General features: G+C 41.7%; 3 protein-coding genes and 1 long non-coding RNA gene across 4 annotated transcripts; all 4 read left to right on the forward strand.

The window, feature by feature from the left end:
* Positions 1 to 4,335: 4,335 nt before the first annotated feature.
* LOC143413036 (uncharacterized) lies at positions 4,336 to 6,340 on the forward strand. Its single transcript, XM_076875182.1, has 3 exons — positions 4,336 to 4,744; positions 5,169 to 5,283; positions 5,491 to 6,340. Exons 1-3 carry the CDS (start codon positions 4,587 to 4,589, stop codon positions 6,016 to 6,018), a joined length of 801 nt encoding a protein of 266 aa, XP_076731297.1. The 5' UTR covers positions 4,336 to 4,586; the 3' UTR covers positions 6,019 to 6,340.
* Positions 6,341 to 10,312: 3,972 nt separating this feature from the next.
* LOC143413037 (uncharacterized) lies at positions 10,313 to 14,790 on the forward strand. The gene is made up of 2 exons (XR_013093592.1): positions 10,313 to 10,638; positions 12,816 to 14,790. It is a non-coding gene; the product is annotated as an uncharacterized LOC143413037 (long non-coding RNA).
* An 804-nt stretch (positions 14,791 to 15,594) lies between these two features.
* On the forward strand, positions 15,595 to 16,524 carry LOC143412909 (olfactory receptor 10Z1-like). The gene has a single exon (XM_076874710.1). The coding sequence runs from the start codon at positions 15,595 to 15,597 to the stop codon at positions 16,522 to 16,524; it is 930 nt and encodes a 309-aa protein (XP_076730825.1).
* A 5,052-nt stretch (positions 16,525 to 21,576) lies between these two features.
* On the forward strand, positions 21,577 to 22,506 carry LOC112436130 (olfactory receptor 10Z1-like). The gene has a single exon (XM_076874711.1). The coding sequence runs from the start codon at positions 21,577 to 21,579 to the stop codon at positions 22,504 to 22,506; it is 930 nt and encodes a 309-aa protein (XP_076730826.1).
* Positions 22,507 to 22,851: the final 345 nt, after the last annotated feature.

The following is a 22,851-nucleotide window of genomic DNA, read 5'->3' on the forward strand; positions in this document are numbered from 1 at the left end:
GTGAGGATGCTCTCAATGGCACAGTGATAGAAGGTCCTGAGGATGTGGGGGCTCATGCCGAATCTTTTCAGTCTCCTGAGAAAGAAGAGGTGCTGCTGCGCCTTCTTCACTGTTTTGTTTGTGTGTACTGACCACGTAAGATCCTCAGCCAGATGTACACCAAGGAACCGGAAGCTGCTCACTCTCTCCACAGCAGCGCCGTTGATGGTGATGGGGGTGTGTACTTCTCTGCACCTCCGGAAGTCCACTATCAACTCCTTTGTCTTTGCGACGTTGAGGGTGAGATGGTTGTCTTGACACCAGTGGGTCAGGGCGCTGACCTCCTCCCTGTAAGCCATCTCATCACCATTGGTGATAAGACCCACCACTGTAGTGTCGTCCGCAAACTTCACAATGATGTTGGAGTTGTTAGTGGCCGTGCAGTCGTAGGTGTAGAGTGAGTACAGGAGAGGGCTCAGTACACACCCCTGTGGAGCACCAGTGTTCAGTGTGATGGGGGATGAGGTGATGCTGCCCAGTCTGACCACTTGGCGTCTGTCAGACAGGAAGCTAAGGATCCAGCTGCAGAGGGAGCTACTCAGTCCTAGATCCTGCAGTTTCCTGTCCAGCTTCGAGGGAACGATGGTATTGAATGCTGAGCTGTAATCTACAAACAGCATCCTCACATACGTGTCTCTCTTCTCCAGGTGTGACAGGGCAGTGTGTAGTGTCAGGGCTATGGCATCATCAGTGGACCGGTTGTGGCGGTACGCGAACTGTAGAGGGTCTAGTGAGTCGGGTAGTGCAGAGCAGATGAAGTCCCTGACCAGCTTCTCGAAGCATTTGCTCACGATGGGGGTCAGGGCTACAGGTCGCCAGTCGTTCAGTGAGGAGATGGTGGAGGATTTGGGTACAGGGACGACGGTGGCCATTTTGAAGCAGGCTGGGACTACAGACAGAGAGAGGGAAAGGTTGAAGATGTGCGTGAACACTCCAGCCAGCTGAGCCGCGCATGACTTGAGGATGCGGCCGGGAATCCCGTCCGAACCTGTAGCTTTGCGTGCATTCACCTTCCTGAAGCACTTCCGCACATCCTTCTCAGACACAGTGTGCGCACTGATGTCATCCGTGGTGCGCACACTGTCCGGTCTCATGGTGTTCGCTGTGTCGAATCTAGCGTAGAATACGTTTAGATCCTCACACAGAGAGGCCGTGGTCTGCGGTGTGCTGGTTTTCCCTCTAAAGTCTGTGATCGTGTTTAGTCTCTGCCACATACTCCGAGAGTTGTCAAACTGTTGCTCCACCCTGTCCCTGTACTCACGTTTGGCTGCTTTGATCGTCTTCCGGAGTTGGTAATGTGCGTGTTTGTAGTCCGATGTGTTCGCGGAGGCAAAGGCGGTGCTCCGTGCCGTGCGAACATCTCCGTTAATCCAGGGTTTTTGATTTGGGAAGGATTTAACTGTTCTGGATGGGACGACATCTTCCACGCATTTCCTGATAAATCCGCAGACTGAGTCTGTGTACTCATCAATGTCCCTAGCAGCCACGTGAAACATTTCCCAGTCCGCGTGATCAAAACAGTCCCGCAGCGCAGACTCTGATTGGTCCGTCCAACAGTGCACCGCCCTCCGGGTTGGAGCTTCCTGTTTCAGCTTCTGCCTGTAGGCGGGCAGGAGCAGGATGGAGCGGTGATCTGATTGGCCGAATGGGGCGTGGGGGAGGGCTTTGTACGCATCCCGGAAAGAGGTGTAGCAGTGGTCAAGTAGCTGGTCTCCATGAGTGTTAAAATGGATGTGTTGGTGGAGTTTGGGTGAGACTTTCTTCAGGTTTCCCTTATTAAAGTCTCCGGCTGTGATAAACGCTGCCTCTGGGTGTGCGGTTTCCTCGCTGCTGATCGTGCTGTACAGTTCCCTGAGTGCTCGGTCAGTGTCGGCTTGTGGGGGAATGTAAACAGGCGTAATAATCACTGCTGTAAATTCCCTCGGTAGCCAGAATGGCCGGCACTTAATCATCAGGTACTCCAGGTCCGGTGAGCAGAAGGATTTGACCGGGTGCACGTTCGCATAATCACACCAGCTGTTGTTGATCATGAAACATACACCACCGCCTCTGCTTTTCCCAGTAAGATCCTGTGACCTGTCCGTGCGATGCACGGAGAACCCCGGTAGTTGTATTGCGGAGTCCGGTACCTTGTCCGATAGCCAGGTTTCTGTGAGGCAGATCACGCAGCAGTCCCGCATATCTCGCTGGAATGAGATCCGTGCCCGAAGCTCGCACAGCTTGTTCTCCAGAGACTGCACATTAGCCAGTAATAAACTGGGTAACGGTGGTCTGTTAGTGCGCCGTCTCAGTCGAACCAGAACGCCAGATCTTCTCCCTCTGCGTCGGCGTTTGCGGCCTCCAGGGCCAGAGAACAAAGGCGTCTCAGGTGAGATGAATGGGGGGTCTGCAAACGGAGCGTCCGTGTTGCAAAACTTGAACTACGGAAAGTTATAAGAAAGACCGTCTTTTATGTCCAGTAAGGTTTGTCGGTCGTACACAAGGAGACATGTGCTACTCGCGAAAAAATGAAGGAAAAGTAAAATTAAACACAGAAAAAAGCTGTTGCTTGGGGGAGCTCGCGACGAGGCTGCCATACTCGGCGCCATCTTGACTCAAAAAAAAAAAAAAAAAACCTGACATGATGTCTATATTTAACAGAATATCAGTTTCACAGTTTGCAAATTAATTCAAAGACAGGGGAAGAAAGAAGTGATTGCTTAGTAGGTTATAGATTCATGCTGCTTTAAAACTACCTTTTTTCCACAGAGCTGCTGTTAAAAAATAAAGGCCTGACAGTCAAGGCTGGACTGGGACAAAAAATCAGCCCGGGCATTTTGACTAGAGACCGGCCCACCAGGATAAAGATTGAAAATGTGACGTCATTCAGGGGTAAAACCGCAAAGGATTCTGGGAACTTGTGGCAAGAGGTACTAGCGCACGCAGGCTTTCAATTGAACTCAGTTACACAGCGATAAAAAGAAACACAAAAAATGGCAAGAAGCTGTTGTATTATTAACTGCAATAGCCGGTCGCATGACAGCCACGGGAAGCCGATCGTTTTTGTTTTTTTTTATCGGATTACATCGTTGAAGAGAAATTTTTTAAGCCATGTTTCCGAAGTAAGAGCCGACGGATGGTCTGGATATACCAAATATAACATCCCAGAACACTCCAGCTCACATGTTAGTCTGCTCCAAGCATTCCCACAAAGGTCAGAGTTTTGTAGTAGTTAATACGTCATTTTTCTTAACATAATTGGTGATATAAGTTACAAGCAAGTCTGGTGCTGAACAGAAATTGTCGCTCTATGCTCCTTTATTTATTGTGCATAAATAGTGAATTGTCCTGACACAATATTGCGTTTCGCTTCTGTTATTATGGTACATTGACAAAAACATATACTTTTATTCACAGGATAAAAAAGTTGTTTTGTATCACTAACTGTCCAGTGCGATTACAGCATACAATATTATTGCCACTACTAATTAATTACCGTTGAGCTCAAAGGTTATATTAATAAACGGTTAACGAATGTGTATTAATGACGACGATTTGTGAGACTGGTAAACTTACCTTTGTTCGTACGATGGTCTGTCGTTCTACACGGTGCGTTTCAAGGTCCTGTACCCATCCATCGGTAAACTGTACCTGGGCTTGTTGCAGTGACATGAAGTTACTAAACTTCATGAGTGTATGCACTCACTCCAAGAACCGTATAATTATAAATCTGCGCGTGGTGAAAGTTGGGCAGCACGCTAACGTATTTTGTCCCTCTGCGTGCTCGTAAGGGTCTGACCCAGTGGCGGCTGGCCCATAGGGGGCGCTCGGGCTCCGCCCCCCCAAATGTGGAGGAGTAAAAATATATATTTTTAAAAAATTCATCAATGATAGTTTTACTATGTGTGTGCCCATATACAGCCAGGCGTATTTTAACATTTTCACCAGCTGACTCATTAAAGTTCAACCAACAAACGGTGTTTTTCTTCTTCTGGGGCGCTCGTCAAAGCGCCCTTGATATGCAGCGAAATAGCCTATCATTAAATGGTTGCCAGGGGAAAATAATAAATATTTGACCTATCAGCGTCGCTGAATTAAATGGTTTGGGGGCGCTTAAAATTGCGCCCCTGCAGAAAACGCGCGAAGATTTGCTGTTCTAGAATTTTACCTCAGTCAGTAGCCTAAGTGAGCTATAAGGTCAGAGAGAGACGATGGCAGCGGTATTGTTAACGGTTGAGGCACAGCCTCCCCCAAATTCGGTTAGATCGCTTCTAACCTACCCTTTTGCCAGAAGGACAATGGCAGAAAAACCTCAAATCAGTCACTTTTTTTCCGACATAGCAGGATTCGCTTCTTTTTTTACTAAATCGAGCAAGAGGACTGCAGTGCTTGACGAGGTGGTGGCGCACCGACTTCCAAGTGCATCGGCAACCCGTTGGAACTTCAACAGTCGTGCTGTGAATACAGTGTATGAACATAAAGACGATCTGGTGAGGTGTTTTCAGACCATCCGTAACAGTGAAGGATTTGATGCCCCTACAAAGAGAGATGCCGGTGGTTTCGTGAGAATGCTGGAAGACGAAGCTTTCTGTTTTTTCCTGGCCTTGTTTCACAAGATAATGCCACATGTAGACATGCTGTATAACCACCTACAGAAGAGAAACATCGATTCTGTCACCATCGCAGGGATCACCCAGACATTCATCAGCCGCATGCAGGCTATCAGGTAGGCATAAAAGCATAAATATGTAACCTAGAATAAATGTTAATTATCTATGCATAGATTCTATCAAATTCTCTGCATATATTCTGTGTTCTGTGACTTAAATGTTTAATGGAATTCAGATAATTTTGATTTATATCAGCCTTTGAAGTAATTTTATGAAAAATATTTGATTAAGTATATTTGATGAAGTATATTCCCAGTAATGATTTGATGTAGCCTATACCATAGGCTATTTCCTGAAATTATGGCCAGGGCCTTTATTTACTTGCACTGGTTTTCCCCCAGCCATTAAACCAGGTCCGGTTATTAATTAAATCCGGTAATTCCCGGTAATTAGAACACAACCTTTGTTTGGTTTGTGTTTGGTTAATATATCCCTATTCAGTTTTCAGAAGCCATTAATGAAACTTATGTATTGGATCAGGGAGGCACTTCCTAATCTGGTTGTGGATGAGGAGTACAGGGGACCTGTTCAAGACCCACCCACAAAGAGACGGAGAACATTGGGGGAAGACAGGCAACACCATTTGGCACTGGAGGTAAGCACTAGCTGCTTGGTCTGATTTAAATCGGATCATCAGATAAAATCTAATGACGATGCTGTCAGATGTCATTTGATATAGTGGTCATGACTGTTTTGTTTTGTTATGGACAGATTTTTTTTTTCAGAATAATGATTAACATGAGACATGTGCCAAAGTCTTACCACTGAATCTAACTCTTACCAATTATATATTATTGGATAGGTGTGCGACACCATTATGAGCCATGCCAAGGAGAGGTTTTCTTTCACCAAGCACCTTGTCAGCGCCACTCTGTTGCAAGGAGACTTGTTCCAACAACACAGCAAAAATTTTCCAGATGCAGCACTACAAACCACAGTGGAAGCCTATCCCTCATTGGACAAAGCCAGACTTAAAACAGAACTGTCCCTGATCTACGACAACGAGGAGTTTCAGAGTTGTAGTGGTGCGCTGGCGCTCTATCAGGTTCTGATGGAAAACAACCTTCAAGACACATTCACCGAAACTGTAAGTCTTCTTAACATCCTCATCACCACACCAATGACAACATCAGAATCGGAGAGGTGTTTCTCTACTTTAAAGAGGATAAAAACTTTCCTGAGAAACAATATGGCTCAGGATCGGCTCAACGCTCTGGCTATGCTGTCCATAGAGAAAAAACTCACACAAGAACTTCCTGATTTCAACACCAGGGTCATCGAGAAATTTGCCACTCAGAAAGACAGACGAGCAAAGTTCTTGTACAAATAAGAACCCTTAACCATATTTACTCTCTTTCTCCATCCCTCTCTCTTTCTCTCTTTAGCCCACCCCCCCAATCAGTTTACAGTTGTTGTTTTCAATAGTTATTTTTCATTCATTCAAAAAAAAAAAAAAAAATCTGTTCATGTTCATTTTTACAAATCTATACAAATGGCCAGAATATGGTTGTTCATTTTTACAAATCTATACAAATGGCCAGAATATGGTTGTTCATTTTAAATTTAAATTAAAATTGTGTTGTTTGATGTACTCATTAAATGGGTCATTTTAGTCGATATCATAAAAATTGCCCCCCCTGAGATTTTTTTCAGGAGCCGCCACTGGTCTGACCCTTTCACTCCTTTGATTTTTTCCTCGTATCTTTTCTTTGTCTTTTCGTCGAGTCTGTCTTTGTACGGACCGGCATTGTTCTCCTTTTGTTTTGTACATTCCTTTTTTGTGCGGCAAAGAAAAAACAAGAAGGTATTGGAACCGGAGAATGAACGTTTTGCGGTGCTGCAAATGCTTGCATTTGATGCGGTACTTGGATTGTTTTGCCACTAATTCCCGGCATGCAATGCGCGAAAATCACGTGATTGCTAAACAAGGGGGCGGGTGCATTCAGCCTCCTCGGCTGTAATTGGTCCAGCCCAGAGTCGATCATGACCAATTGGCCAATCCAACACCTTTCATTATATATACCCTTCCTTAAAAAAAAAAAATCGCGAGCGGCCCACCGGGCAAGTGCCCGGTATGCCCGATGGCCAGTCCAGCTATGCTGACAGTACTATATACACAGCAAGTGTGTTTTTGTTTATGAGTTGGCACCACAGATTGTGCAAGGTTCATGTTAGCACAGAATTCTGGGCCCTATGTATAAACAGTCTCTATATATGTGACACAATGTGATGTGTGGAAGGAAGAGAGGACTCAAACTCAGGACTCGCAGGCTGGTGAAGGATGTGGATGATGTTTGTTGTGAAGCCAGGATGAACAGAACATGAGAAGACGGACTGACTATACCAATTGAATAAATGAATGAAGGAGTGAGGGAGTGAGTGAATTAATAAATTAATGGTTGGCTGGCTGACCGGTGTAGGAGTGTTTAGCTTATTTTAGAGTTTAGAAATGTGTTAACATAGAATGTAGAACTATTGTAGAGATACTGACACTGCCGTCAATATAATAAAGGCCTCACTGTGTCGTGAACTTAGGAGTAGATTGTAGGAGACCCCTCCCCCACTTGAACTGTGAAAGTAAAACAGAGAGGAGTGAATGCTGAGTGGAAATTCCCCAGAGAATGTTTGGGTGGGGGTCTCAACATTTGTAACTGGATAACTGTGGTCTGGAAGGGAGATGGTTTTATGACCTAGGGAGTCACCTACACCCACAGTGTTTTAACTGTCACGCACACACATCCACACGCACACTCACTCATGTGCACTCACACATCCACACGCACACTCACTCATGTGCACTCACACATACACACAGGTATGCGTACACAGTCACACACGAGCACTCACATAGACACGTGGGAACGCGCACATGTAGGCATTCATGTGCTCGTGCACATAGACACAGACACAGAGTTTGCAGCACACCGTGGGGGGTTTTATGATAGGGTCGCCCCTACAAAACTGTGTTTCACAGACAAAGGAGTGAAGATTTTTTGCAGAGGGACACACGGGCCTCGTCTTCCCTTCTAGAAGTGCATGCTTAAATGAAGATGAATAAAGATGAATAAAGGTTTTGTAAAATGACTACTGAGTTCCGGTGGCGTCTCTGGAAGTTTCGATGAATAAAAGAACTGGGGTAAAACTAATTTCGTAACAGTTTTGGTGCCGAAACCCGGGATTCGTTCGAGGCCCAGAGAGGATGAATTGGCAGAGCTGAGATCGTGAAACGAGGCGAACAGGTAAGCACGACCTAATTATTTTCGAACCGTGCATATTGTCCATCCATCCATCCATCCATTCGCTTCCGCTTATCCTTTTCAGGGTCGCGGGGGGCGCTGGAGCCTATCCCAGCTGTCATAGGGCGAAAGGCGGGGTACACCCTGGACAGGTCGCCAGTCTGTCGCAGGGCTAACACATAGGGACAGACAACCATTCACACTCACATTCACTCGCACATTCACACCTAGTGGCAATTTGGATTATCCAATTAACCTATCCCCACAAGCTGCATGTCTTTGGACGGTGGGAGGAAGCCGGAGTACCCGGAGAGAACCCACGCAAACACAGGGAGAACATGCAAACTCCACACAGAAAGACCCCGGCCTGATGGTGGAATTGAACTCAGGACCTTCTTGCTGTGCGGCAACAGTGCTAACCACCGTGCCACCGTGCTGCCCTGTGCATATTGTTTAAAGCCTAAATTATCTGTTCGCTAAGTTGAATGTATCTCAGTGTAAATAATAGCATCTGTGTTTCATCCGTGGCGGTGTGTGACCCGTCTTTAGTTATTAGGAAAAAGTGGCAGTGTGTGATCCGTCCCCGTGCGTTAAAGCAGGAAACTTGTGTTACTATTAGTTAGAAAGCGGGGCTGAAAGGTCTCGTCGCCAGCTGAGGGCTGTGTGTGTCACGGGTTTGGTTACCCCACCTAGTCTCGGACGTGGGGCTAGGACCTGAAGGCAGGAGATCCAGGGTGGTGACCTGGGGATTCGTGGCTCCTTAAATAACTAAGTCGGGGAGAGTTCCCTGTCACAGTCTGAAGTATGCATAAAAGCAGGATCGGTTGCTTTCGCCGGTTAGATTCCGAGCTGAGTGTAACCAGTGCCTGATGCAGAAGGAGGACGGTGTAGTGTGTGTGAAAGTGCCGTTAGAGTCGGCGTCTTGTCTGAAGTACGGGAGTCAATTAAAGTAACAAAAAGAATTTGTGTCTAAAAGTGTGTATGGTGTGCAGAAATTGCGGCAGGAGACCGTGTCGCGAATTGTTGCAAACTGTGAAGTCAATTGGGGGGTTTAATTTGGTTTTATTTTTATGGGGAAGAGAAACTGCGGTATCCAGTCTGTGGCGCATTTTGAATAATTCGTGAGGAAAATGTGGCGCGATCTGAAGATCGTGAGCCTAAATTATCCTAGTTAGGTTGAGGTGTATAAGAGCGGACGGCACCCGCTCTTTTTTCTGATTAGGGCGTTGTCCTGAATCAGCAGAAGTGTCTCGCAGAAAGTTTGAATGGGACTGCTAGAAGCATGAGGTGTGTGTGAGCCAGCCTCGAGGGGCGGGTTCACAGGTAGAACGAACGAAGAGTAAAATGTGCGTGTGTGTGAGAGAGAAAGAAAAGGTGAGGGCTAGTGACCAGCCTGTGAGTGTGTGTGAATTGATGACAAAGAGGGAGACAAAGTACATTAGTTGATTTTTTGTGAAATAATAAATAGTCAAGAAATCATAGTGATCAAATAGGAGAAAAATGAACTAAAGTAAATAAAAAATAAACAGTGGATTACTGTTAAAGTAATGATAAATAAATTGATAAAATTAACAGTGCCATTTAAAGGTGATCAAGTACTCAAGGATGAATGGAGAATTTGATTGTTGACGGTATGAGAGCTGTTGGGGTGAAAGGAAAATGAGGTTGGAGGAGTGAGTTAACAGGTTAATGTGTGGGTGTAAAACAATGGGGTAATAAAAAAAGAGAAAGAAAATTGTGAAAACAAAGAAAATAAAAAGTGTGGAAGTGTGAGTGGGAAATTGTCTCCAACTGGGGGAAGCAGTGACACTACAGGTCACCTTCTTCCCCTGCTGGACACAAAAGAAAACATAATTTGGAGTGTTGTGGATGAAAATAATTAACAGCAACATCAAGAAGGTTTTTGTGTTTGCGGTTAAGACCAAATAAAAATTTCATTTTTGGGGTTTAAAGTCAGTAGAGTTCAAAACAAAATAAGTAGAGATGTGTTGCTTTAGGAGTGATGAAAACATATGCAGTCACAGTGAATAATGAAAGTCTCTCAGTCTGTCGATTACAGGTGGGGAACGGACCTGGATCAATTCTCCATGGGCAGCAGTCGGAAGAAAATTATAGGTTAAAATTATTAGAAAAAAAATAGAAACACCCAGCCAGAATTTTTGGCTGAATTGTTTTGTAGCTTCCCGTTCTCATCCTGAACGAGCAAGCTCCAGGGAAGCTAATCTCTCCCTGAAGACACAGAGTGCAGTTTCAGAAGCACGAGCATGAACATCAACAGTGGGCAGGAGTCCAAGACACAATACCAGAGTTCTGAGCAGAGAGTTCCAGCAGCACTATGGGCAAACGGCATCAGAAAGAGAAGACCCACCATCTAGATTGGATGGAGATGCGTTTCCAGCAAGCTGCAACCTCACTGTGTGTGAAGGACTTTTGAGAAGACTGTCTGAGTTTGACATTTGCCATGTTTGGAGTGAGATGGCAATGAAAGAGATAGTGGGACAAAGAGATACATGGGACAAAGCTGAAGAAAACTGACTGCCATTGGACTGAAAAGTGGGAGAGAAGAAAAGGAGCAGAAGAGGGCTGAGGCTGCGGTTTTAGTGTGGGGAATCAAATTGGGTTAAAGCATCCGGGGAGACAAGCGACTGCCTGGAAGTGGAGGATTGACACAGTGTCCAGACCACCACAAAAGGGGGAGGAAGACAAGCACTGAGGTATGCAAGTGTACTGTTAGAAAAATGGAAAGGTGACACCACACATGCAGATAATATGCACCAGAGATAAGAAAAAATCATACACAAAGTGTTACACATTAAAAGATGGTATTTGTAGAAGGGGTTGACAACACTCAGCGTGGTTGCCTATGGTAACCTGCAAGCATTTGGGGTTTAGCTGTGCCTGCCTATGACAGAGTTTTTCATTTAGATGTTTCTGAAACAAAATTTGGAGTGAACGGAGTTTTGTTTCAGAAAAAAGGGGGAAGGTACATAAAAGGATACATAAAAACAGAAAATGTATTAACCCGACTAACACACAGACACACACACACGTAATGAAGATCAAACACAATTTTAAGTAGGTGACACTGTTACCGTCATCCTGTCTGGTTTATTGAGTGGGTTGAGAACTGATACATAGATGACTGAATTTGTATTATTTTGGGGAACATGATAGCAGGGGTGAACAGAATCCTGCAGCCAGAGTTTAAATGAGTGAAACTAGCAGATTTTTTGGGGGGTTTTTTGTTTTGTTTTGTTTTGTTTTTGTTTCTGAAGTATGGGGAAGGTTTTACCATGGCACCATGTTTTAGATTTGGTGTTTTCTCACCTATAAGAGAAAGAATATTCTGTGACAAGTCTTAAGACCGGGCTTCTGTATTTTTTATTTTCTTTTGTTTTTCAGTTTTATTTGTCATTTTTCAGTTTATTTTTATTTTTTGAACAGTGCACTGATTTCTGTTTGTGAATCTCTTTTCTTTAAGCAGATCTGCATGTCGAGAATTAAAAGTGCCACACGTCGTCGAGAAAATTGTTGCAAGTGAGTTTCTCCACATTAAAATGGGCTCTGGAGAAAGCCACTTATTTGGGACAATTAGAAAATGAGAGTCCCTGCCTAAAAAGGATTCAGCGTAGTAATCCGATCTAAAGTTCTTTTCTTTTGAAATGACGTCATTTTGCTGAGAGTGGAAACTAAATGCGACGATAGGTTCCACTATCAGCAAAGAAAGAAAGAATGGATGAATGAATGAATGGAAATAAAAACAAACTGACTGACTGGTAAAATCTGACAAGACTTGACCACGACTCAAGGTTAACCTCCACCTAGACAGGATAAAAGGGTGGATAAATTTATCTGTTTCCTTTTACAGGAGCAGAAAGATGACAGCAACATCTGAGGTTGTGTGACGGTTTAACCTTTTAAATTTTCTATGTTTGTGAATCTACCAGGGGTGTGTTGCTCACAGAAGTTACTGTGAGAAAGTGTGTACACACCTGCGCAGCGCTAACATTTGCATTCTCTTTTCTACAGCATTACAGTTCTTCATGTGATTTGATGATGTGATTTCTAACAGAACAATTGGTGGATGTTTGTTTCTCTACTACAGGTTATGAGTTGGTGATGCTGTTACACTGTGTTGTTGGGAAAATGTTGAAAGTTACTTTGACGATGTGAATAATGTGAGAAATTTCCTGTCTTGAAACCAGTGTCATTCTTTTTACAGCAGGCTTAATTTTATGGCCTTTTACAGCACCTCTGGAATGTGGATGGCCGACGCCTGCCCACCACACGATCCATGTGTGTTGCTAATGTTTGTTTTTTCTTTAAGAGTGCATGTGGAGGATTCAGCAGAAGCGGACAAGTGACATGAGAAAAACAAATAAGGGATGCAGTGTTTATGGAATAGTTGAATATGGGCTCATTAGCCTGCCACTATTGAACTCATAGTGATAAAATGGGTGGAGTGACATTGTTTAAGGAAAGTCACAGATTAAATTATGGAATAAATTGGGATGATTCATGATTTGGGACAAATTATGGTAATAATAGTGATTTAATGATTGGAGAAAACCTGCACATGATACTTGTCTGTTATGCTGAGTACTTTATCACTCTTATGATCTATAGTTGGTTGCAAATGTGAAGTTTGATTTAACAGATTTGTCTTCCAGGTTATAGGCTCCAGGTGGAGCTGGGAATTAAACAAGCTTAACATGTGACCGCTGGTTAATGTTTTTACACAGGGTTACAGGTTGGAGTATGGCTGCTCCAAGTGGGAAACCCTGGAGATTGTTTTAGAGAGAATGTGCAACATTCTTGTGCATGTCTCATTGGGGAGTTGACACATGGTGAAAGCCATGAGACAAGAGGAGTGTTATTTTTTCATCTGTAGATGTCGTGAGGTGCCATGACGAGAAGGAGTGGCTGAGAGGATCGTCCAAAAGATGGGAGCTGAGGCCAGGAGAGAGGCTTCAGGAGGATCAGAGATCATCTTCAGCACAGCAGACATCACACAGAGAGCTGTGCTGCTGAGCTTCCAGGAGATCAAGAGGAGACTTCCCACAGCAAGATTTTAAATAAAATGAAAGATTCAATGTTGACGCTGAGGAAGACAACTAAGGTGTATGACGTGCTCTGCCTTAAATCTTCAGCAGCGTTGGAACATGAGAACCTGAGGGATGGAGAGAGCGTGCCAAGCTCTAAAAGTGACAGCGCAGAGGAACTCCAGCGATGGAATTGTGATTCTGTGTGAGGCACAAATACTAGGAGACTGGGAAATAGTTGACACCACTTTTCCCAAGGATGAAGATTACCTAAAGTGTGTCACTTTGCCATGCAGATTTGATGCTCTGCAGAGAAGCCTTCTGTGAGGGAGAGATGTAAACAGACGAGCCTTTTATCTACATTTAATTTATGTCAACTTCTCTAGGCTGGTTGAGGCGGAATTGGAGAGAAACGGTAGTGTTAGGTGTGACTGTGGTTATTGTAACTATGATTTTTTTTTATAAGTGAATTGCCCAGAGACAGACCTGAATCCATTCCAGCGACTCCAACGTCACAGGCCACGGTGAAGCAAACCAAACGTAGTGAAACAGGTAAATCAGATGAGTGTTTTGATTATTATGGCGGTATAGAGTTGGACTACGTTAAAGGGTCCACAATCTCGTATACATTTGATCTTTGTGCTGTCATTAAATGCAAGTGCTTGCTGAACAGTTGAGTCCAACATCTTTAATGGCAGTACAAAATCGGATGGCGTTAGATATGTTGTTGGGAGAAAAAGGGGGCGTTTGTGCGATGTTTGGGGATATGTATTGTACTTTCATTCCAAATAACACAGTTCCCGACGGCTCTGTGACCCGAGTTCTGGAAGGCCTAAAGATTTTGTCCACCGCAATGTATGAGCATTCGGGATTAGATGACCCGCTGGAAGCGTGGATGACCTCTGTCTTTGGGCAATGGAAAGATTTCATTATGTCAATTATGGTTTCTTTGTCTGTTTTTATTGCAGTATTAGTGACGTGTGGGTGTTGTGTGCTTTGTATCAGAGCCTTGTTCGTGAGACTCATCAATCGTGCTGTGGGAGAATCTGATACAAAGGCAGACACCATGATGCCACTTTTGGGAAATGGGGAGTCACAGTATGAAAACATTATGGTGAGAGATTTAGTTTAGTTTTATCTGCCATATGGCAGATAAAAAGGGGGATTTGTAGGAGTGTTTAACTTATTTTAGAGTTTAGAAATGTGTTAACATAGAATGTAGAACTATTGTAGAGATACTGACACTGCCGTCAATATAATAAAGGCCTCACTTTGTCGTGAACTTAGGAGTAGATTGTAGGAGACCCCTCCCCCACTTGAACTGTGAAAGTAAAACAGAGAGGAGTGAATGCTGAGTGGAAATTCCCCAGAGAATGTTTGGGTGGGGGTCTCAACATTTGTAACTGGATAACTGTGGTCTGGAAGGGAGATGGTTTTATGACCTAGGGAGTCACCTACACCCACAGTGTTTTAACTGTCACGCACACACATCCACACGCACACTCACTCATGTGCACTCAGACATCCACACGCACACTCACTCATGTGCACTCACACATACACACAGGTATGCGTACACAGTCACACACGAGCACTCACATAGACACGTGGGAACGCGCACATTCATGTGCTCGTGCACATAGACAAAGACACAGAGTTTGCAGCACACCGTGGGGGGTTTTATGATAGGGTCGCCCCTACAAAACTGTGTTTCACAGACAAAGGAGTGAAGATTTCTTGCAGAGGGACACACGGGCCTCGTCTTCCCTTCTAGAAATGCATGCTTGAAGATGAATAAAGATGAATAAAGGTTTTGTGAAATGACTACTGAGTTCCGGTGGCGTCTCTGGAAGTTTCGATTAATAAAAGAACCGGGGTAAAACTGATTTCATAACACTGGATGGACTGAACTGAAAACACACATGAGGAATGGACGGAATGACAAGACTGGGAACTGAGGGCTTAAATACACAGTGTGGAGTTGTGATATGATGTGATAACATTAGGTTGCTGCATTATAATTTGAATGTATAATATTGTTGTCAGGCCTCTGTGTAACTGTAGGAGAAAAATAGTTTGATAGAAACAGCATTAGAATAGAATAGAATAATCCTTTAATTGTCCCACAAGGGGAAATTTGCTTGTAACAGCAGCCAGAAAGACACATATAGAAACAAACAGGACACAGAACAGAAACATACACTCATCCCTGCTGGACAACATCTCCCACCCCATGCAGGAGACTGTGACAGCACTGAGCAGCTCCTTCAGTGGCAGGCTGCGGCACACACGGTGTGGGACGGAGAGATATCGCAGGTCTTTCGTCCTCACTGCTGTCAGACTCCACAACAAAGACTTTAACTGATCAAACACACACATCCACACACTCTGAGTGCAATACTCTTTTTCTGACAAAGTTGTATTTTTACTCAGTTGTATAAAGCATTTGCATTCTATTTCTATCCTATTGTATATTTTATTCTATTTATTGTACTGTATATAGTATTTTATTTTATTCTATAATTAATGGGAGGTGAAGAGGGACAGCAGACATTAGTCAGGTACAGACGCAGCAGCTCAGTGCTCTGTTATGTTGTTATTTTAAAAAGGTAGATGTGCCCTCTGATCATGGATAATCAGTCTAATGAAAGAAGTTTCATTCTGTCAGGATTTAATGAGACGATGAATTTCACAGTACCCCTCTTCTCAGTTACTTTACTGTATTACTGTGTGATTTTGTTCTTCAATATTTCTCTTGTGCTGCTCATTGTCTTGGATGAAAGCCTCCATGAACCTATGTACATTTTACTGAGCAGCTTCTGCATTAATGCACTTTATGGGACCACAGGTTTCTACCCAAAATTCCTTTCAGATTTACTGTCGTCTTCTCACAGAATCTCCTATGAAGGGTGCCTTTTACAAGGTTTTATCATGTATTCATTTGCTTGCTGTGATTTGTCTATTTTAACTGTCATGGCCTTTGACAGGTATATGGCTATATGTCGACCTCTGCACTACCACTCTTTCATGACTAAGAGGAGGCTTTCACAGCTGGTGTGTTTCTCCTGGCTGACACCTTTCTGTGTTTTTGCCATTAATGTCCTGTTTACAGCAAGACTCAAGTTATGTGGTATAAACATTCAGAGAGCCTTATGTCTAACCCGGTTAATTCTTAAACTTGCTTGTCCTGAAGCTGACACTTTTCCAAATAACATCAGTGCATATGTGATAATTGCCATTTGTTATTTTCATTATGTTTTCATAATTTGGACTTACATATATCTTATTAAAACATGTGTGAGGTCCAGAGAGGACAGAGTAATGTTTATGCAGACCTGTGTGGCCCATCTGACTTCTGTGATCATAAATGTCACTGTAATGGCTTTTGATGTGATGTACTTGCGCTTTGGCTCCAGAGATTTATCCCAAAGCCTCAAAAACTTCATCACTCTTGAATTTCTCATCATCCCTCCAGTTATGAATCCTCTCATGTATGGATTTAAACTCAGCAAAATACGAAACAGAATCTTGAGTTTAATTTATTTGAAAGGGAAATGATTTCCATTAAGGTTAGATTTCCTTATTTAAAACAATTCAAAAATATTCAAAGCAGATGCAGCAATATAAATACAAGTCTTTCTGAAGGCACTTGATTCAGAAACATTTAGTCATGTTTGCCTTGTCTAAGGCAAACATATATTTGGACTAGACTAATTTTTCTAATATTCTTTGTTATATTTATCATAATATGACATAAATTTGTCATATGTGTCATATTTGCTCAATCAGGGCACGAACATTAAATGAAAACAACATTTTTTTCATGTTTTTGACTAGGAATTTCATTTGAAAAAGTATTCTGCATGAGTTTTTAAGTACTGTTGTAAAATTCATCTATATACCATTCAGAAATCATCACAAATTGACATTTCATTTCTTTGCCTTGCTGTGTCTTGATGTTCAAGGTATATTAGCTGATATATGTGCAAGTTGATTAAACAGGTTTATTTCAAAGTGTTTTAGGTTTAAAGTAAACAAAATATTGTATGAAATATTCTGTTGTAAAGGGCTGGTTAGTGCAGGCATCCCTGTGTGTTACATCTCAGTTTATCACAAAGGTCAGTTAACAATGCTTAATGTTTCTTTTTTTTTTTCAATAAACACGTTACATGTATAAATATAAGGATCAGTGTTATTAGTTTGTATTTTTTCAGTAGTATTTATGTATTTATATAGGGTTTTTTATTATTATTTTGGAAAAATAGTAATAGTAATTGAACTGTTACCTACTTTTATTTGGCATTTTTTTTGTTTTTAAATTTATATGTAAATTTCTCTCTGTACATTAATTAATGACACCATAATTCTGTACTTTTTGAAATCTGATCATATATCCCCATTGCTTGACATACTGTAGTATTTACTACTTTAAAAATTAAAGTTTTGTTTAGCATATCAAGCATAAAATTGTGCTGTTGTTGTTTTTTGAAGTTTTTCAATCCCATAACATAAAATAAAAAAACAAAAAAACAACAAAAAACAATGCAATAATAGTATTTCAACAGTAACTCCCTTCTCTTCTACTCCTTCCTCGCCTTAACTAGGAAGGAGGCTCTCTCAGCTGGTGTGTTTCTCCAGGCTAACACCTTTCTGCCTTTTCTCCATCAATGTCCTGCTAACATCAAGACTCAAGTTGTGTGATATAAACATTCAGAGAGTCTTGTATCTAAACTGGTTAATAATTAAACTTGCTTGTCCTGATGTTGACACTTTTAGAAAAAACATCAGTGCAAATGTAACACTTATTGTTTATCTGTGTCATTGGCTTTTTATAATTTGGACTTACATATATCTTATTAAAACATGTGCGAGGTCCAGAGAGGACAGGTTAAAGTTTACGCAGACCTGTGTGCCCCACCTGATCTCTTTGATGACTTTCCTGTTTTTTCTTGATCCAGTGTACATGATATCTGGCTCTACACGTTTACCTCAAAGCCTCCAAAACTTCATCACTATTGAATTTCTCATCATCCCTCCAGTTATGAATCCTCTCATATATGGATTTAAACTCACCAAAATACGAAACAGGATATTGGGTTTATTTTATTTTAAAAGAACTTCAAAATTAAGAGTTTCTTGTTCACCAAATAAAAATGGAGCAAAATAAAATTTCAAAAAATGTACATTATTCTCTTGTACATGACAGCAAATGAAGGCCTCATAACATTAACTATAAATGCACCAAGACAACCAAGTCTCAGTAAAAAGCATTATTGTTTACTTAAATTTGACCTTTAGACTATCAAAGATCTAAAGACAACTAACACATATTTTACCTTTTAAAAATTTATTATTATTGTTTTTTGTTTTTTACATTTTTTCAGATGTAAACTAAAATGCATTTCCACTTCTGGTTTTAGGTTTAATCCAGGTCATCTTATCGTTTGAACTTAAGGTGTCATAATGCCATATCTCTAACACGTTCCATTAAGATGTAAATTGGTCAATTTATTGTCATTTACAGTAAATAGTAGGGGTGCAACGATATTCGTATCGATATTGAACCGTTCGATACAGTGGTTTCGGTTCGGTACGCATATGTATCGAACAATACAAAATTTTTAATTTATTTTATCAACTTTCCTTCTGACGATGCTGTCTGTGTTGAGCGCTCAGTGAATCTGCGTTCGACTACTCCGCCTAGGGTCAACAGTGCAGCCTAGGCGGAGTAGTCGAACGCAGATTCACTGAGCGCTCAACACAGACAGCGTCGTCAGAAGGAAGAGCGCAGGGCAAGCTAGCGAGACAGAAGTTAAGCTCTCCTTACAACATGGACCTCCCCCACCCTCATTCAGATCTGGCGTTTGGAATTATTTTTCATGTGACGTATGACCCTGAAGGTAAGCGAGTCATGGACTAAAGTAAAACAGTATGTTGGATGTGCCATGCAATGCTCAATTACATGGGTGGGAACTAGTGTGTTAGCGCAGTTAGCTCGTTAACGTGTTGGCCGTCTAGCCCCATGCACGGGGCGATCGGCGGTAGCTCGTTAACGGAGATTTGCCGTGTTGTGGCGTTAAGGTCATTTCAACGAGATTAACCTGAAAGCACTAGTGGGAACACAACGAATATGACTGCACATTTACGCCGACATCATCCTAGTGCAAAGACAAGTGGAAGCAGAAAAGAAACAAGCAAGCATGCTACTAACTTTAGCCGAGTCATTTAGACAGCTGTTAGCACAGGATTCTCCTTATGCTGCTGAGAATATAGCCCAGAAGAAGCGTATAGTATAGCTTTTATTTTGGAAAGAGACATTTCTCTGTAATAAACTCTCTTTTCCAAAGATGAGTGATTCCTCAATCAGATACAGGGCTCGCAATATCGCTAGCCCGACGTCCCGGAGCTAGCGATTTTTTCAGTCGGGGTACCAAAATCTATCTCTGCCCTGCCCGTCGGGCTATCGTAGGAAGGAAAAATATATGTCAATGCTTTTGCATTCTTTCGGAAATGTAGCTGGGTAATTATGTCATTGGCATCGGTGAGCCACTGTCAATATGTGACATATTGAAATCGCGTTTGAATTTGCGCTTGTTTTTTTGCTTTCACTTTGCAATCGCGAGAGCGACAGCACTGATCTGTGAGTGATGATAATTTGTGCACCAATTCCTATGACATCGCCTTATTAATTGTTAGCTTACTATGCAAACATGACAAGTGAAATCTCCCGCAGCTTAAACATGTGAGAGGTTGATCGCGCAGAGCATCGCTGAGCTTATGTGAGTGCGTGTGTAAAAGCAACAGGATATATATTTCAGTTCTGCTGAGCCAAATAAGACAGGTCAGGGTGAAGAAGTGACAGCCAAAGAAAAGCTTACCACAAAACGGAGAAGTTATGACAAATCAGACTATAAGGCAAAAAGAAAGTGCAGCTTTATGGTTTCATGGACAAAAGAATTTCTGTGGCTGCAATATGACGAGCTAAATAACCAGGGCTGCACATAAGTGGTCGGCAGGTGCGTATTCGCTGTCAAAATAAAAAACACGCACAAGGGTTAGGGTTAAATTTAAAAACTGTACTTTTGAGTTAAAATATATATTTATAATTTTAATAAATGACAAATTAAAAAGGCATGAACATTTTTTTTGTATCGAAAAATATCGAACCGTGACACCAAAGTATCGAACCGAACCGAACCGTGAATTTTGTGTGTCGTTGCACCCCTAGTAAATAGGTTTATGTTTCTCAAATAACAGACTCATATTTATATCCTTTTTTCAAGCATAAAATGTTTGAGTCTCATGAGTGACGTGTTTACTGTGGCTCAAAGTTTAGCCAGTTTTTCGGGTGCCTCTGTAGTCTCGCTCATTGTACACTTATATCACAAGGCTAATTCAGAAAATATAACTGACATGATGATGTCTATATTTAAGAGCATATCAGTTTCACAGTTTGCAAATTAATTCAAAGACAGGGGAAGAAAGAAGTGATTGCTTAGTATGTTATAGATTCATGCTGCTTTAAAACTACCTTCTTTCCACAGAGCTGCTGTTAAAAAATAAAGGCCTGACAGTACTATATATACAGCAAGTGTGTTTTTGTTTATGAGTTGGCACCACACATTGTACAAGGTTCAGGGATGTTAGCACAGAATTCTGGGCCCTATGTATAAACAGTCTCTATATATGTGACACAATGTGATGTGTGGAAGGGAGAGAGGACTCAAACACAGGACTCGCAGGCTGGTGAAGGATGTGGATGATGTTTGTTGTGAAGCCAGGATGAACAGAACATGAGAAGACGGACTGACTATACCAATTGAATAAATGAATGAATGAGTGAGGGAGTGAGTGAATTAATAAATTAATGGTTGGCTGGCTGACTGGATGGACTGAACTGAAAACACACATGAGGAATGGACGGAATGACAAGACTGGGAACTGAGGGCTTCGATACACAGTGTGGAGTTGTGATATGATGTGATAACATTAGGTGGCTGCATTATAATGTGAATGTATAATATTGTTGTCAGGCCTCTGTGTAACTGTAGGAGAAAAATAGTTTGATAGAAACAGCATTAGAATAGAATAATCCTTTAATTGTCCCACAAGGGGAAATTTGCTTGTAACAGCAGCCAGAAAGACACATATAGAAACAAACAGGACACAGAACAAAAACATACACTCATCCCTGCTGGACAACATCTCCCACCCCATGCAGGAGACTGTGACAGCACTGAGCAGCTCCTTCAGTGGCAGGCTGCGGCACACACGGTGTGGGACGGAGAGATTTCGCAGGTCTTTCCTCCTCACTGCTGTCAGACTCCACAACAAAGACTTTAACTGATCAAACACACACATTCACACACTCTGAGTGCAATACTCTTTTTCTGACAAAGTTGTATTTTTACTCAGTTGTATAAAGCATTTGCATTCTATTTCTATCCTAATGTATATTTTATTCTATTTATTGTACTGTATATAGTATTTTATTTTATTCTATAATTAATGGGAGGTGAAGAGGGACAGCAGACATTAGTCAGGTACAGACGCAGCAGCTCAGTGCTCTGTTATGTTGTTATTTTAAAAAGGTAGATGTGCCCTCTGATCATGGATAATCAGTCTAATGAAAGAAGTTTCATTCTGTCAGGATTTAATGAGACGATGAATTTCACAGTACCCCTCTTCTCAGTTACTTTACTGTATTACTGTGTGATTTTGTTCTTCAATATTTCTCTTGTGCTGCTCATTGTCTTGGATGAAAGCCTCCATGAACCTATGTACATTTTCGTGAGTAGCCTTTGCATTAATGCCCTTTATGGAACCACAGGTTTCTACCCAAAATTCCTTTCAGATTTACTGTCATCTTCTCACAGAATCTCCTATGAAGGGTGCCTTTTACAAGGTTTTGTCATGTATTCATTTGCTTGCTGTGATTTGTCTATTTTAACTGTCATGGCCTTTGACAGGTATATGGCTATATGTCGACCTCTGCACTACCACTCTTTCATGACTAAGAGGAGGCTTTCACAGCTGGTGTGTTTCTCCTGGCTGACACCTTTCTGTGTTTTTGCCATTAATGTCCTGCTTACAGCAAGACTCAAGTTATGTGGTATAAAGATTCAGAGAGTCTTATGTCTAAACTGGTTAATTGTTCAACTTGCTTGTCCTGAAGCTGACACTTTTCCAAATAACATCAGTGCAAATGTGATAATTGTCATTTATCTGTCTCATTGGCTTTTCATAATTTGGACTTACATATATATTATTAAAACATGTGTGAGGTCCAGAGAGGACAGAGTAAAGTTTACGCAGACCTGTGTGCCCCATCTGACTTCTGTGATCATAAATGCCATTGTAATGGCTTTTGATGCGATGTACTTGCGCTTTGGCTCCAGAGATTTATCCCAAAGCCTCAAAAACTTCATCGCTCTTGAATTTCTCATCATCCCTCCAGTTATGAATCCTCTCATGTATGGATTTAAACTCAGCAAAATACGAAACAGAATCTTGAGTTTAATTTATTTGAAAGGGAAATGATTTCCATTAAGGTTAGGTTTCCTTATTTAAAATAATTCAAAAATATTCAAAACAGATGCAGCAATATAAATACAAGTCTTTCTGAAGGCACTTGATTCAGAAACATTTAGTCATGTTTGCCTTGTCTAAGGAAAAAGGATTCTGCATGAGTTTTTAAGTACTGTTGTAAAATTCATCTATATACCATTCAGAAATCATCACAAATTGATATTTCATTTCTTTGCCTTGCTGTGTCTTGATGTTCAAGGTATATTAGCTGATATATGTGCAAGTTGATTAAACAGGTTTATTTCAAAGTGTTTTAGGTTTAAAGTAAACAAAATATTGTATGAAATATTCTGTTGT

Source organism: Maylandia zebra, linkage group LG16 (assembly GCF_041146795.1).
Source record: "Maylandia zebra isolate NMK-2024a linkage group LG16, Mzebra_GT3a, whole genome shotgun sequence".
Classification (NCBI taxonomy): domain Eukaryota; kingdom Metazoa; phylum Chordata; class Actinopteri; order Cichliformes; family Cichlidae; genus Maylandia; species Maylandia zebra.